Genomic DNA, 12,588 nt, shown 5'->3' with positions numbered 1-12,588 from the left:
CTGCGTGTCGAACTCATACTTTTCCGCCTGACTTTTATCAGATTGTCAAATCCATCAAGCTTCAGAGTCCCTCAGAAGTCCAAGACACTTCTATCTCGCGTCTAAGGACATGAGGTGAGGCTTATGTCTGAAGCAAGAATGGAGCTTGACAAGTTCATATGACGCGTTATCCTCCTAAGCCCCGATCGCATCTCTCTCTGTCCCGCTACCTGCATTGACATTTGCTTTCTTATGGTGCACCGAGCAGACTTACAACCAGAGATTCTCCTATAGATGGCCGTCTTCTTTCTCAAGAATACAGCATTCAAGAGGCTAAATGTCAATGATCCAATCATCGGGCCTGCGACGTGCAAACGAGGTTGGGATCTGAGATACACGAACCTCCGAGGAGCATTCACCATATGCCACAAATGGTCTTTAGCGGGACACGATACCGCCATCCCGCGTCTACACGAGCCTTGGCCCCCAGAAGCGAATCCATACCTTGAGGTCTGTCAACCCGCGGAAGTCTCAAGGTGACAGCTGAAGAGGAACCATTAATCAGCACTGCCTCCCAAGCCTCACCAAGCAAAGCCAACCCCGAAAAGGCATTCATCGCCAAGCCGAAATACGAGGCACTTGGGAAGTCGCTTTCCCCCTCGGCTTCAGGAACCAGCGGAGAAATCGACCATCGCAGCCGTCTCTACAAGAGTTACACCGTTTAGCCATCATGTTTTGAGGGATCGCGCCGCCGTCTCATTCCAGATTCGAACCTCTTTGTCCCAGACATTGTCGTAGGTTCGTTTATCTTGATGCATGGAGAGCGCCAATAGCTTCAGCGAATGTCTGTGAAGCTGGCCTTTCGACTAGCCACACAGCAGGACTGCCGTGATGGATCATGAGCATCAAAAGTCCACTGACACCCTCGGACTTGGAGATGGGTGGACTTCATCACATCCTTCACACGTCTACTTCTGCAATATCATTGAAGACGCCGACCACAGTCGACGGGTTCGCCTATCATCTGCGCCTGCTTTCTGCTGTTAATGGTATTCAACAATAAAACATATTCAGGGATGGCGGATAAGCCTCTCATAACGCCGGAGAGCTTCATTACTATCACTCAGCCTGCGGACATGGTCAGTGATGAAACGCGCTTCGCAGTTGCATCTCATACAGCCAAGGCGAGACGTCGGAAAAGGCGCAAGGCGGTCGAATTTGAACCAGGGAGAACCATCCACAAGTTTTTGGCCTGGAAAGCACACAGCGAGCCAACTTCGCGACGCAAGCTACCTAAAGACGCCGAGAATAGAGAGCAGAGTTCTGTTGCGGTCGTGCCATACAAGAGCCCGCAGGATCACCCTGCCAACATTCTCAGCCAGGCGAGGGGAGACCCCTTTGCGCGCTACGCCGTCTCTGATATTCCTGGTCTGGTAGGCGAAGTGGTTGATCATGGTACGTTCCGGTAGTCGTCCTCGGTGATTCAACTCGTGCTTGGGAATGGCTAACCTGGTATACAAGCCGTGAGACTCTTCTGGCCCGGCTTAACTCCCAGCAAAGCACCAAACGTGGTGAATCCGGTTAACGACGCCTATATGGAGTCGATCAGGAGCTCTCCGCTTGCATTCTATGCATATATGGTTGCATCTGCCGAAAACTATGAACTCCTGAGCGGGCCCAATATGAAGACCAAGGCGTTCACCAAGCTCTGCCTCGCTTACCGCGTCGAGATGATCAAACTCGTCAATCAAGAAATTGAGGAGATGACTGGCCCACCCTCTGACGAGCTGCTTGGAGCCATCATCGTGCTTGCTGGCAATTCGGCCGGGTTCATCAACCAGGCGAGAGGGTCGTTTCTTAAAGTGGCGAAACCATCGCGCTTCCATTCACCTCTCAGGACGGCACAGTTTCTGCACGTATACAGCACCAATCCATTCCCCAGTGCGCACTCGGAAGCGTTGGTCCGGCTGGTGATCATGAAAGGCGGATGCTCCCAGATCCAATCGGTCGGGGTTGCCAGCGTGGTTGCTCTGTCAGTTTTCCTTGCGGTCAAGTGTTTGGAAGAGTGCTAATCCTCACGCAGATGCGATTTGGTCATTGCCTCACAGACCAATTCCAGACTCTATGTCCTTCCTATGAGCCCGCCCACCTTTGCGGCCGTGCAAGACCTGTCTCACTTATTGACAAAGTCAGGGATCAAGTGGGATTCTCCATATGCGGTCTGGAGTCAACTACCCCTTCGTCCGTCTGTGAGACCAGAGCTTCTTCAAACTGTTCGGGCAATGCTGGCCGCCAATACTGCACTCGACTGTTATCTGAGCAAGTATGGACCGTCCATGGTCTTTGCCGATATTGTCAACGCCCGCAACGACGCTCAATATCTCCTGCTGAGCCTCTTACCCACCACCGAAGTTGACGATGAGACGCATTCTATTTCCGAGACGTTCTCGGACCACATTTACGACATCGCCCGCATCGCCCTACGCATATATAGTAACCTGATCCTCTTTCCGATGAACCCCAGCGGCGGCACGAGCCGAATTCTCGCGGGGGCACTGCGCGAGGCAATCATGGAGAGCGAGAGGGCGAACCCATGGCAACTCTTCCCGGACACGTGTAAGCGCATGATGCTCTGGGCACTCGTGCTGGGCGGGATCCAAGTCGACGACGGCGTCACCGACGCAAACGCCGAGAGGACGTGGTTCGTGGAGCAACTCGCCGACGTCATGTCGTTCATTGACGTTCTCTCCTGGCACCAAGTCGAAGAGTGTTTGGCGGCGTTTATGTGGTTGGATATTATCCTCAACCCGACCGCCGTGGAGCTTTGGGCTGATGCGAGAAGGACAAGAGATCAGGACTTGGAAGCCCTGGAGATGGAAGGTCTGGCTCTGCGGCCGCGGGAGGGTTTGTGATTTTGTTGAGACTGACGAGTATCAAACAGACAAAAAGGAGCACGGAGTTCACCTTCCGAAAGAGGTTGGAATTGAGACTTTACTTGTTAGCCGGTTTGATTATGGCACAGATGGTTATGGTCACTGGACTGGGATCGGGGTCGGGGTCGGGTCATTGAGTGTTTGATGTTGAGTCGCCGTTAATCTCTGTTGATCTGTCTGGATACCTAAGGTATTGGGGTATCTAGGTATCACTTTCAAGCTATCGTACCTAGTGTTTGTGGGACATGGTATTCTCTTGTCTCTCGTCCCTCGTCCCTCGTCCCTCGTCTCTCTACGATTTTACATGTCCCGAGTACAGAGTAGTAGCCAGTACTAAATCACCGATATTTCATTACCTCTCCCAACACCGCCGAGGCGAGGAACCCACGTCTCTTGAGCTTTGAGCTTTGAGCTTTGACGCTTGAATACTTGGCTGCATCTACTCCGTAGTGGCATCGTGCAGATCCGGACTCGTCAAAGCCTGACTCTCTCTCTCTCTCTCTACATAGATCCCACCCACCCACCCACCTTTCCTCCACCTTCTTTCCTATCCTATCCTTTCCTGTCCTGTCCTGTCCTGTCCTGTCCTTTCCATTCCACCCCCACAATCTTGGAAACGCAAATGGCACGATATATACCCCCGTACCTTGAACCGAGTACCCGAGAATTCGGTTCGGTACGCCCGAGCCAGGTGACAAAACAAGTGGCACAGCGAAGTAATGACCAAAATACTCTGAGGTTATTCTCTCCTTTACTCGAAATTTTAAGTGTAAAACTCTGGATTTTTTCTCCTTGACACAATAACGAGTATATAAGCTATATAATGATACTAATATTAAACAATAATTCCTAATAAATGGTGGTAGAAAAGCATCTCAGGATTCTATTCGGGTAGTATAGTACGGTCTGACTAGGTATTTAGCACAGGATGCTGTGCCCCTTATTTTGTCAACAGGCTCGCGCCCTTCTGTCTGCTTTCTCCAAACCCCCCCAGTCCCCCAACGACGATCTCCTGCCCGACGGTCTACGGTGATAGATCTATTTCCGCCGTGGATCAATTGACCAAACGTTAGTAACCTTACGTACCGACTTGCTGACTTACCCGGTTGACTAACTAACGTGCTACATATCGAGTAAATTAAGTGTCTTGGTGACTGGTGACTGACTCGGCGAGTCGGGTAGAGAGAGTGTAAATAGATGATGGACTCCAACTCCAGTGGCCCACACCCGCCCCCAAAGGGCCATAATCCAGTATATTGCCGAGGGTACGTAGGAAGGTCGATAGGTTGATAGCTAGGTAGGTATGTATGTACATATCAGAAACAGACGATATCGGATTATATTATCAGACTATATTGCGGGGCTACCTACCTACCTACCTGTATCGAGTACGCCACCACCTCGCCGTCCGTGGGGACAGAATACGGGGGTATATACAATAACATTATTACGTCTTACATAATGCATATGATATAATATATACGGTTCTCAGTCAGTCAGTCACCTCTTCTCCTCCCTTGCAAAGCAAGTACGGCTCTCAGGCAAGCACGACAAGCAAGCAAGCAAAGCTTCCTCGTACATGTACCACAAGTCGTGCTTAGGTCGGGTCTTGGTCGCTTGGTGACTTGGTCTCTTGGCAGGTGGCACGTTCTCTTCGGCATATGCACTCTTCTCCTCCCTTTTTTTTCTCGAGGAAGAGATAAATCAAAAGCGAGGGTTGGCTGGCACTCTCACTTGTGAAGCTCCTCAAGAAGGGGGGCCCCCCCAAAAGCCAAGAATGGGGCGTCAAGGCGTCCACCTCCAAGCAGAGTCTTAGACACTCGTTAGAGCCTCTTGGAACTTCTTGTCCATGCAGGGCTTTTACTCGTCTGGCTCAAGGGTGGTCATCTGGAGTTATTTATCCTTGGGTTTCTTGACCCTAGTTACCCCAGTTGTCCCCGATGTCCCCCAGTGTCACCACCCCGGATCTGTATATTGACCCACGTCCACGTCCACAAAGACAAAAAGAGCCCCATCTCTGCGGGGAGGGAGATTATGAGCCATTACCACGGTCATGGTCATACTTCGAGTACCTAGGCAACTAGGGTGCCGTCCACATTTGGAGACAAGGTAGTTATGGCCCCGTCGCGTCGGTATAGTGGGCGCCGATGCTGGTATAGTGGATGTGTGCGTCTTCAAAAATCCCTTGCCTCGCCCACTTTGTTGCGCACTGTAGTGGAGGGGAAAAAAAAGGGAAAAGGGATCTGTCTGTTTGTAACAAAAACAGGCAAGAGAAAGATCCGCGAGTACTGCGTACTATACCTTGCACACTGCACACTGCGCGTTCTGGCCTTTTCTTCCTCTTGAAGATCTATCCCCCCTAAACGATCAGCCATGGGTATCAGCAAAGAGAGGGTTACGCCCATCAAGGCGAACATGAAATGTCTGTTGTTCTGCCTTGCCGTCTCAATGGCAAATTGTCAGTATGGCTTCGACACGGCCACTGTCGGGGGTTTCCAGGCCATGATTGGCGTAAGTGTCCCATCACTCCTGTCCATCTGGGATACAGCTCGGTCCCCGTACTGACACGCTGGTGGCAGTTCCTCGAAATCTTTGGATATCGTGACCCCGATTCCCCGACCGGCTGGGGTATTGACACGCAGACACAGCAGCTGATGACCAGTCTGATCAACGTGGGAACCATCGCCGGTGTCTTTGTCACGGCCCCTTTTGCCCGCTACTTTGGTCGTCGGGAGGGCATCTGGGTGGCCTCGATCATCAACTTCGTGGCCGCGGGTGTCCAGGTCGGCACGACTTCCATCGGCGGGCTCTACGCTGGCAGAGCTCTCATCGGGTTGGCCAACGGATACTTCATCACCTTTGCCAACGTCTGGGTTGCCGAGGTAGCCCCAGCCCATCTTCGTGGCCTGCTGGTCTCTTTCTTCGGAGTCTGGGTCAACATCGGAAGTGTGCTGGGCGCTGTGGCCAACAACTACTCGAAACAGCATGTGAATAAGCTGTGCTACCAGATCCCGTTGGCGACCATGTTTGCAGTGCCGTTTCTTCTGAGCATCTTCATGTTCTTCATCCCAGAGTCTCCAAGGTACCAAAACCCAATAGTCGTTGAACTGTGACAAAGGATATAGCTGAGTTTTCTTACCTCTAGATGGCTGCTCGTGCACAACAAACCCGAGCAGGCGAGACGGGCTCTCGAGAAACTTCGAGGCAGTTCTCTAGCGCCCGAGTTCCTGAACGAAGAGTATGTCGAGATGGTCCGGGGTATTGAGGAGGAAAAGGAACTGGCCTCTTCGGCTTCTTACTTTGACATCTTCAAGGGCACCGACTTGAGGCGGACCATCATCTGCTGGGGCACCATCATGTCGCACTCGGCCGCCGGGCTCTGGCTCATCATCGGCTATGGCACCTTCTTCTTCCAGATCGCCGGCGTGGACAAGCCGTTCGAGGCCTCGATCATCTCGACTTGCGGTAGCTTCGCCGGTGTGCTCGTGGGTCTCTACTTCACCACAAAGGTCATTGGGCGTCGCACCTCGATGCTCTTCGGCTCGGCCATGGCTTCGCTCTGCATGCTGGCTATCGGCGTCGCGTATGTCACGGGTGGCACGTCGAAGCCCGCTGGGTCGGCCATCGTTGCCTTCATGGTCCTCTATGGATTCTTCTACAATGGCTTCTCCGGCACGCTCAGCTGGCCCATCGCCACCGAGGTCTGCAGCTCACGTCTCCGTGTCCTCACCATTGGCCTGTGCACGGGCATCAATTACTTCTTCAACTGTGAGTGTCTTTGTTATCTGTCCATTATCAGCGTCATGTTGAATGTGCGGTGTGTGAGTGCTGATCATTCATGCCTTCCTGGCAGGGCTCACGTCTTATACCGCCCCTTACTTCATCAATCCGACCCAATTGAACTGGGGCGGCAAGTATGCATTTATATGGGCAGGGTCGAATTTTTGTGTCTTCCGTAAGTTGAGCCTGTCCCGGTCCACTTCACATATGTTTTGAATCAATCACAAAGGAAACTTTGACCAATCCCCTACCTCGAGATTTGATCACAATCCGCGGAGTCAAATACGAAAGAGTATGCACCGATCACTGACCGTCATCTCGCTTTTGTGTCGTCTAGTCTTCTTCTTCTTCCTGCTCCCCGAAATGAAAGACCGCTCTCTCGAAGAGTTGGACGAGCTCTTCCAGAACCGCGTCTCTGTCCGCGACTTCAAGAAGTACCAGTGCGTGAGCTCTGAGAGGGCACGGGAGGTCGCACTGAAGGAGACTGGCGGTGATGGGACGAAGACGGATGTTGTCGTCGAGACGGTTGAGGATGCTACTGCTGTGGCGGCGTCGAAAGTCTGACAGATGGAGAAATTTGCCAGAGAGGGGATGACATATAGGGTCGACTGCAGCGGTTCGCGGGAACTTGTCGAAGGTGGGATACCAATGCTGGGCATCATCGATGCTGTGTATTGTTCTGCTTGGTGTAGAAAGCTTGTCCATCCTAACAGGGCTCCTCTAATTGTGTCTGTGCCTGTGCCTGGTGAGTTTGGGGGCGTAGATTGCTGACTAATTAGTGCGGTGACGAGCTTTGGGGTCAATGATGGCGGGGTAAAACACATGCTGAATCGCAGTCTATCCTCGTATTCTGGGAGCCTTGTTTATGTCACTTACTAGGATTAGTGATTCTCGGAAACAACCACTGGTGCCGCCAGTTCGTCGATTTGTAACCCGCGAGCACATCATTGCGGGGCTCGACGATCTTGGAGAACAGTCTTAAAGGTCTCCCCTGAAGCTCGATTGACACGAAAACGTGACTGCATTACTCTTTGTTTGACGATCTCACTCTCTTCGGTCGCCGACTCAAGACTCAATTGAAGTGCCTTGTGCCCGCTACCCTTCCACTTGGGCGTCTCTTCCCGACGTGTATGACAACAGCTGCGAGACAATCTGCTCACAATAGACTTCGCATCGAAGTTCAAAGGTTGACTTCTCCCACGATGGCATCTCAAAAAGCATGGGCTGTGGTTGCCGGTGTTGGCCCTGGCACGTAAGTCTCGACCCCGGAATCCATCAGGAAGCTCACTCAAGTCCCATACTAACCCCGGGACAGAGGTGCCTCTGTCGCTCGTCGCTTCGCACAGCATTATTCCGTCGCCCTCCTCGCTCGAAACCGGGCAAACTTTGAGCCTGTCGTGGACGAGATCAATGCCGCCGGCGGCAAGGCCATTGGCATCAGCACCGATACCTCCGACGGCAAAAGTGTCAAGGCTGCCTTTGAGCAGTTGCAGAAAGAGATAGGAAGTGCATCGATCGCAGCCGCAATCTACAATGTTGGAGGCAGATTTGTGAGGAAGCCGTTCCTGGAGCTGACGGACGAAGAGTTTGAGAGTGGATGGGAAGCCAACGGGTAAGTAAAAGACGGGGGACACTTGATACCTTGGGAAAAGGGGAAAGATTTGCTAATGTGACTTATCATCTGATCAGTCGAGGAGCGTTCCACTTCTCTCAGGCCATCCTCCCTCTCCTTCTCAAAAACACAAACGCAGAGTACCCACCTACCCTCATTTTCACATCTGCCACAGCAGCCATGAAAGGCTCCGCTCTGTGTGCGTCCTTTGCCACTGGCAAATTTGCGATGAGAGCACTGGCCCAGTCTCTGGCAAGAGAGTTTGGGCCCAAGGGCGTGCATGTAGTTCACGCAATCATTGATGGGGTGATTGATATCGAGCGGACGAAGGAGTGGAAGTTCGACCACCCCGAGGCTAAGATCAAGCCAGAGGCCATTGCCGACTCATATTGGTATCTGCATACCCAACCCAGGACTTGCTTCACCAATGAAATCGACATAAGGCCTGCCGTTGAGAAATGGTGAAGGCAACTGTGCACAACTCGGGCCGGGTGGTATTTCGAGTCTGGCTATCTGCTCTCCGGTGGACATGAAGCCCACCTACTGGACCCTCTATGGGGAATTATTTTTTTCTTTGCTTGAGCGGACGGAATTTCGCCCGCTCTCTGCATCCCGAGCTCCTTTTGCTTTTTCAATTTAAAAAAGATTCCACAGACTCGCTCTCTTCGTCCTCCGAGAAGTGTCGGTTCCGAGGGACAGGACAAGTACGTTTCGAGTCCACCGGAGGGGTAGCAACCAGATTCCCTGTAGTGACTGAGGTGGCAATGAAAAATTTATTTATATCTGCCCTAGACTAACAGAACGGACAACATCATTGGCCCTTAGTTGTATAAATTGTGTAGTATGGCTGTTCTTTTCCACAGGGGGTGTGTCGTATTCTCACTACCGATACGCCCAAGCTCATTGTGTGTGTGTGGGTGTGTATGTGTGTGGCATCATCTCCGATCAGGCTAAACCTTTGCAATGCTTCGCTCAGCATTTCCTATAGTCGGGTTTAGCCACCGCTACTCGACATCCAGGAGAATGCAGGGGGCACTCGGAACTTCGGCCAGCGTCCAAGGGCTATACCGGACGGACTCGACCGGAGAGGAGCCGTATGTGGCAGTCGAAGTCCCCTTGCTGGAACTTTCAGACGACTGTGTCTCGGGCCAATTCAAGACGACGATGCATCACCATATTTGAAGGGAGTGGAGTCGAACGGGATGCCGGACCAAATGATACGCAATCAACTCATCTTCCCCTCCACATGGAGACCCCAGCGATCCACGGGGGGGGGGTTCGCATCGAGTGACATTGTTGCAGTCGCATACTCGCTGTTCGCTTTATCTCCGCCTCCGCTCATTCCCATTCCCCCGCCGGTGCCTCGTTCGATTCTGAAGGCTGACGTTGACAGCGACGATGACGCACCCATCAATCTCTTCCGCCGAGGCTGTTTTGTGCGCCACCAGCGCTGGATCTGTTAGGCACCACGAATCATTCAACACCATTGCCGAACAATACCCAACACTCACTTCCACCCGGGCTCCGGGCACCTGAGTCGACCTCTCGCTACCTTCCTCATCGCATCCTAGCCTCGCAGCATTTACCCCTGCCCAAACATGTCCTACCCCATCAGGGAAGGCGACTCGCCGATCTGGAATGGTGGCGTGCAGGCGAAGCTTGTCTCTGGTCAAGCAATGTCCCCTTGTCTGGCGGGAAATCTCTCGTGACAGGTCGAAGAGCTTGCATTGCTTCATCATGACGGCCCAGTGCCCTGTTCTGGTCGGCACGCGTTGCTGATACCGCAACTACCGGCTCCCCTCGTTGCGGTCGCACGCCTCGTCAGTGAATGACCCTCCTGCTCTCTAATCCACAAGTGGATTCGGTTTTCACCCGAGCAGTTCTTGATGCTCGGATTGCGCACCAACGGTAGGTCCGGAAAGCATACTGGTTATGAATCAACGAGGTGGAAACGAAGAACGTGGCATCGAGTGTGCTCGTGGAAGCAGGTCGCGGTCTACTTCTACTGTCACGTCCCCCAGGTTTTGAGAGATTTTAATTTTCCTGATTACTCTTCCATCCCCTCAATTCCCCAGATCGTCCTGCCCCCCAGACTGTGTCAGAGGCAGCATCCCCAGGTTCTTGAATATTAATCACAGTCGGCCCGCAAGCGAAGACGTACAGCAGCCATGGCCAGCAACCATCCGGACCCGCTGGTTCGACAGCATACGCACGACATCGAACTCGGTGTCTCCGATGTGCTCCAGCGCCACATCACTCGCCATGTGGTTGCGCCAAAGGCGGTGTCCCAGCGGAGGCTCAATTTTGAGCACAAACGACCGCGGATTCTGCGAGAAATGATGGCGGAAGCGTGAGTAGTCCCAACCTAGTGCTCGATCGTTTCCCCCAGATATCTTTGACTGGCCGATCTACCCAATTCCGAGTTCGATGTGCTGGGGCTAATAACAGTAATACTAGCACCGGCGTGTTCTTCTACGTGTTCCCTGGTATCGCCTCCGTGGCCTCATTCACCCTTGCTACCACCAATGGCGTCGGGGCGGCCGTGGGAATCCCGGTCTTTGGGACTCTTTTCCAGATTGGTTGTGCATTCGCCTTGGGCATCGCGTTTGCCATCATTACCTGTGCACCCACTAGCGGTGGGCACTTCAACCCGGCTATCACCATTTGTTTCGCTATTTGGCAAGGTAAGTCGAGCTGTCTTTCTCCTTGGTTGCGACCCTCAAGGTGAATTTTGGAGGAGAGTATACTTTCAGGGAGCTAACAACTGTCCAACCATTAGGCTTCCCATGGAAGAAAGTCCCCCACTACATCTTCTCCCAGATCTTTGGCGCGTTCATAGCCGGTCTGTTCCTCATGGCGTGCTACTGGCCGCAGATCCAAGCAGCCAAAGCCATCGATCTCAAAGAGCACGGAACTGCGGTCTACAATGGCGGAGTGGCCAGCATATTCTGCACGTTCCCCAACCCGGACCAGCACAACCAGGGGTACCTGTTCTTCCAGGAATTCTTTGTCGACAGCTACATCGGCATCCTGATCTGGGCGTGTCTCGACCCGGCCAACCCGTTCGTCAGCCCGTCGTCCGCGCCGTTCACCATCGGCCTGGTCTACGCGACCATGGTCTGGGGCTTCGCGGGGAACAGCATCTCGACCAACCTGGCCAGGGACCTGGGGACGCGCATCGTCGCGGCCATCTTCTTCGGCGGCGAGGCCTTTAGCTTCGACAACGGCTACTCGTGGATCTCCATCCTGGTCAACATCCCCGCCACCATCTTCGCCACGGGATACTACGAGTTCCTCATGCGCGACAGTCTGCAGAAGATCCAGAAGGGCCACGCTGAGCACGAGGATGGCGAGGAGGGCCTCCACAGGTATCTTTCCAAGGTTACCGGGATGGATATGCCGGCACCGACGACCGAGCGTGGGACGATGAATGCTGCGAATGGTATCATTGAGAAGCAGTTTTGAGGAATACAACACAAGCGCAAACACCTACGCGCACACGGGGAGGCAGGTCCGTAGATGCCTCTCAGTCATCTAGACCCGGAGGATGTCCCACGACGAACGGGTGTCATTGTCAGTTTGCCAGTTTAGCCTCTGTCGGTGTATTCGGTATTTGTACTGAACGACGAAAAGACTCTTGCATGGTGTTTGCGACTGGGGGTATACAGAACTTACAGTATCTTGGTAGGTAGGGATTTACACAGCGCCAAAAGAATTCAGGTATTGAAATATTCATAATTGTCCTATGTTTATGGAATGTATGCACGTGTGCGACACTTGTAACCTCGCTGAACGCTTCGTAGTATATATGGGTAGGTAGGCAAGTAGCGTTGCTCAGTGGCACGTAATAGTTGTGATTTGTGTGGTTGAGGCCCACAATGCCTTGAAGATTTTGTATGACTGGTGCCAAGAGGTATGAGGTAATAGGTGGTATCCTTTTAGGCGTGGTACTATATGGTGGTGCAGAGTCTCGGCCTCCAGATACTCGTAGTCGCAGCCCTCGACCTACATACCATCCATCCATCCAGGATCCAGCGTCGAATGTCAAGTGTCGAGTGTCGAGTGGCCACCAGTCACCGGTCACCGATACGGTGAGATACGCTCTCCCAATCACCTAGGTACTAGGTATCTGTAAGTAGTATGCTCTTGACTGGGTATCCTACTTGCGGCTCAAGCACGAACAGTTTCGGCATCTTTCTCTTCTCGGTCTGGTTTTAACACGGCCACTACATGTAGACTGTACATAGCTCCTGCACGGAAGGGACACCACAAGGCGAGCACGAA

The 12,588-nt window shown here is 52.8% G+C and overlaps 4 protein-coding genes across 4 annotated transcripts; all 4 read left to right on the top strand.

Moving 5' to 3' along the window:
* Positions 1-1,055: 1,055 nt before the first annotated feature.
* Z517_05145 (uncharacterized protein) lies at positions 1,056-2,891 on the top strand (the record flags this gene model as incomplete). The annotated part of the gene is made up of 3 exons (XM_013430472.1): positions 1,056-1,434; positions 1,501-2,011; positions 2,063-2,891. 3 exons carry the CDS (start codon positions 1,056-1,058, stop codon positions 2,889-2,891), a joined length of 1,719 nt encoding a protein of 572 aa, XP_013285926.1.
* Positions 2,892-5,285: 2,394 nt separating this feature from the next.
* On the top strand, positions 5,286-7,256 carry Z517_05144 (uncharacterized protein; the record flags this gene model as incomplete). The annotated part of the gene is made up of 5 exons (XM_013430471.1): positions 5,286-5,423; positions 5,492-5,994; positions 6,058-6,680; positions 6,766-6,867; positions 7,030-7,256. The coding sequence occupies 5 exons, from the start codon at positions 5,286-5,288 to the stop codon at positions 7,254-7,256; spliced, it is 1,593 nt and encodes a 530-aa protein (XP_013285925.1).
* Positions 7,257-7,894: 638 nt separating this feature from the next.
* Positions 7,895-8,769, top strand: Z517_05143 (uncharacterized protein; the record flags this gene model as incomplete). Its single annotated transcript, XM_013430470.1, has 3 exons — positions 7,895-7,944; positions 8,008-8,304; positions 8,382-8,769. The coding sequence occupies 3 exons, from the start codon at positions 7,895-7,897 to the stop codon at positions 8,767-8,769; spliced, it is 735 nt and encodes a 244-aa protein (XP_013285924.1).
* A 1,703-nt stretch (positions 8,770-10,472) lies between these two features.
* On the top strand, positions 10,473-11,769 carry Z517_05142 (uncharacterized protein; the record flags this gene model as incomplete). Its single annotated transcript, XM_013430469.1, has 3 exons — positions 10,473-10,654; positions 10,762-10,988; positions 11,084-11,769. 3 exons carry the CDS (start codon positions 10,473-10,475, stop codon positions 11,767-11,769), a joined length of 1,095 nt encoding a protein of 364 aa, XP_013285923.1.
* Between the last annotated feature and the right edge of the window lie 819 nt (positions 11,770-12,588).

The sequence above is a fragment of the Fonsecaea pedrosoi genome (assembly GCF_000835455.1).
Source record: "Fonsecaea pedrosoi CBS 271.37 unplaced genomic scaffold supercont1.3, whole genome shotgun sequence".
In the NCBI taxonomy this organism is placed as follows: domain Eukaryota; kingdom Fungi; phylum Ascomycota; class Eurotiomycetes; order Chaetothyriales; family Herpotrichiellaceae; genus Fonsecaea; species Fonsecaea pedrosoi.
This window is presented reverse-complemented; position numbering and strand designations above follow the sequence as displayed.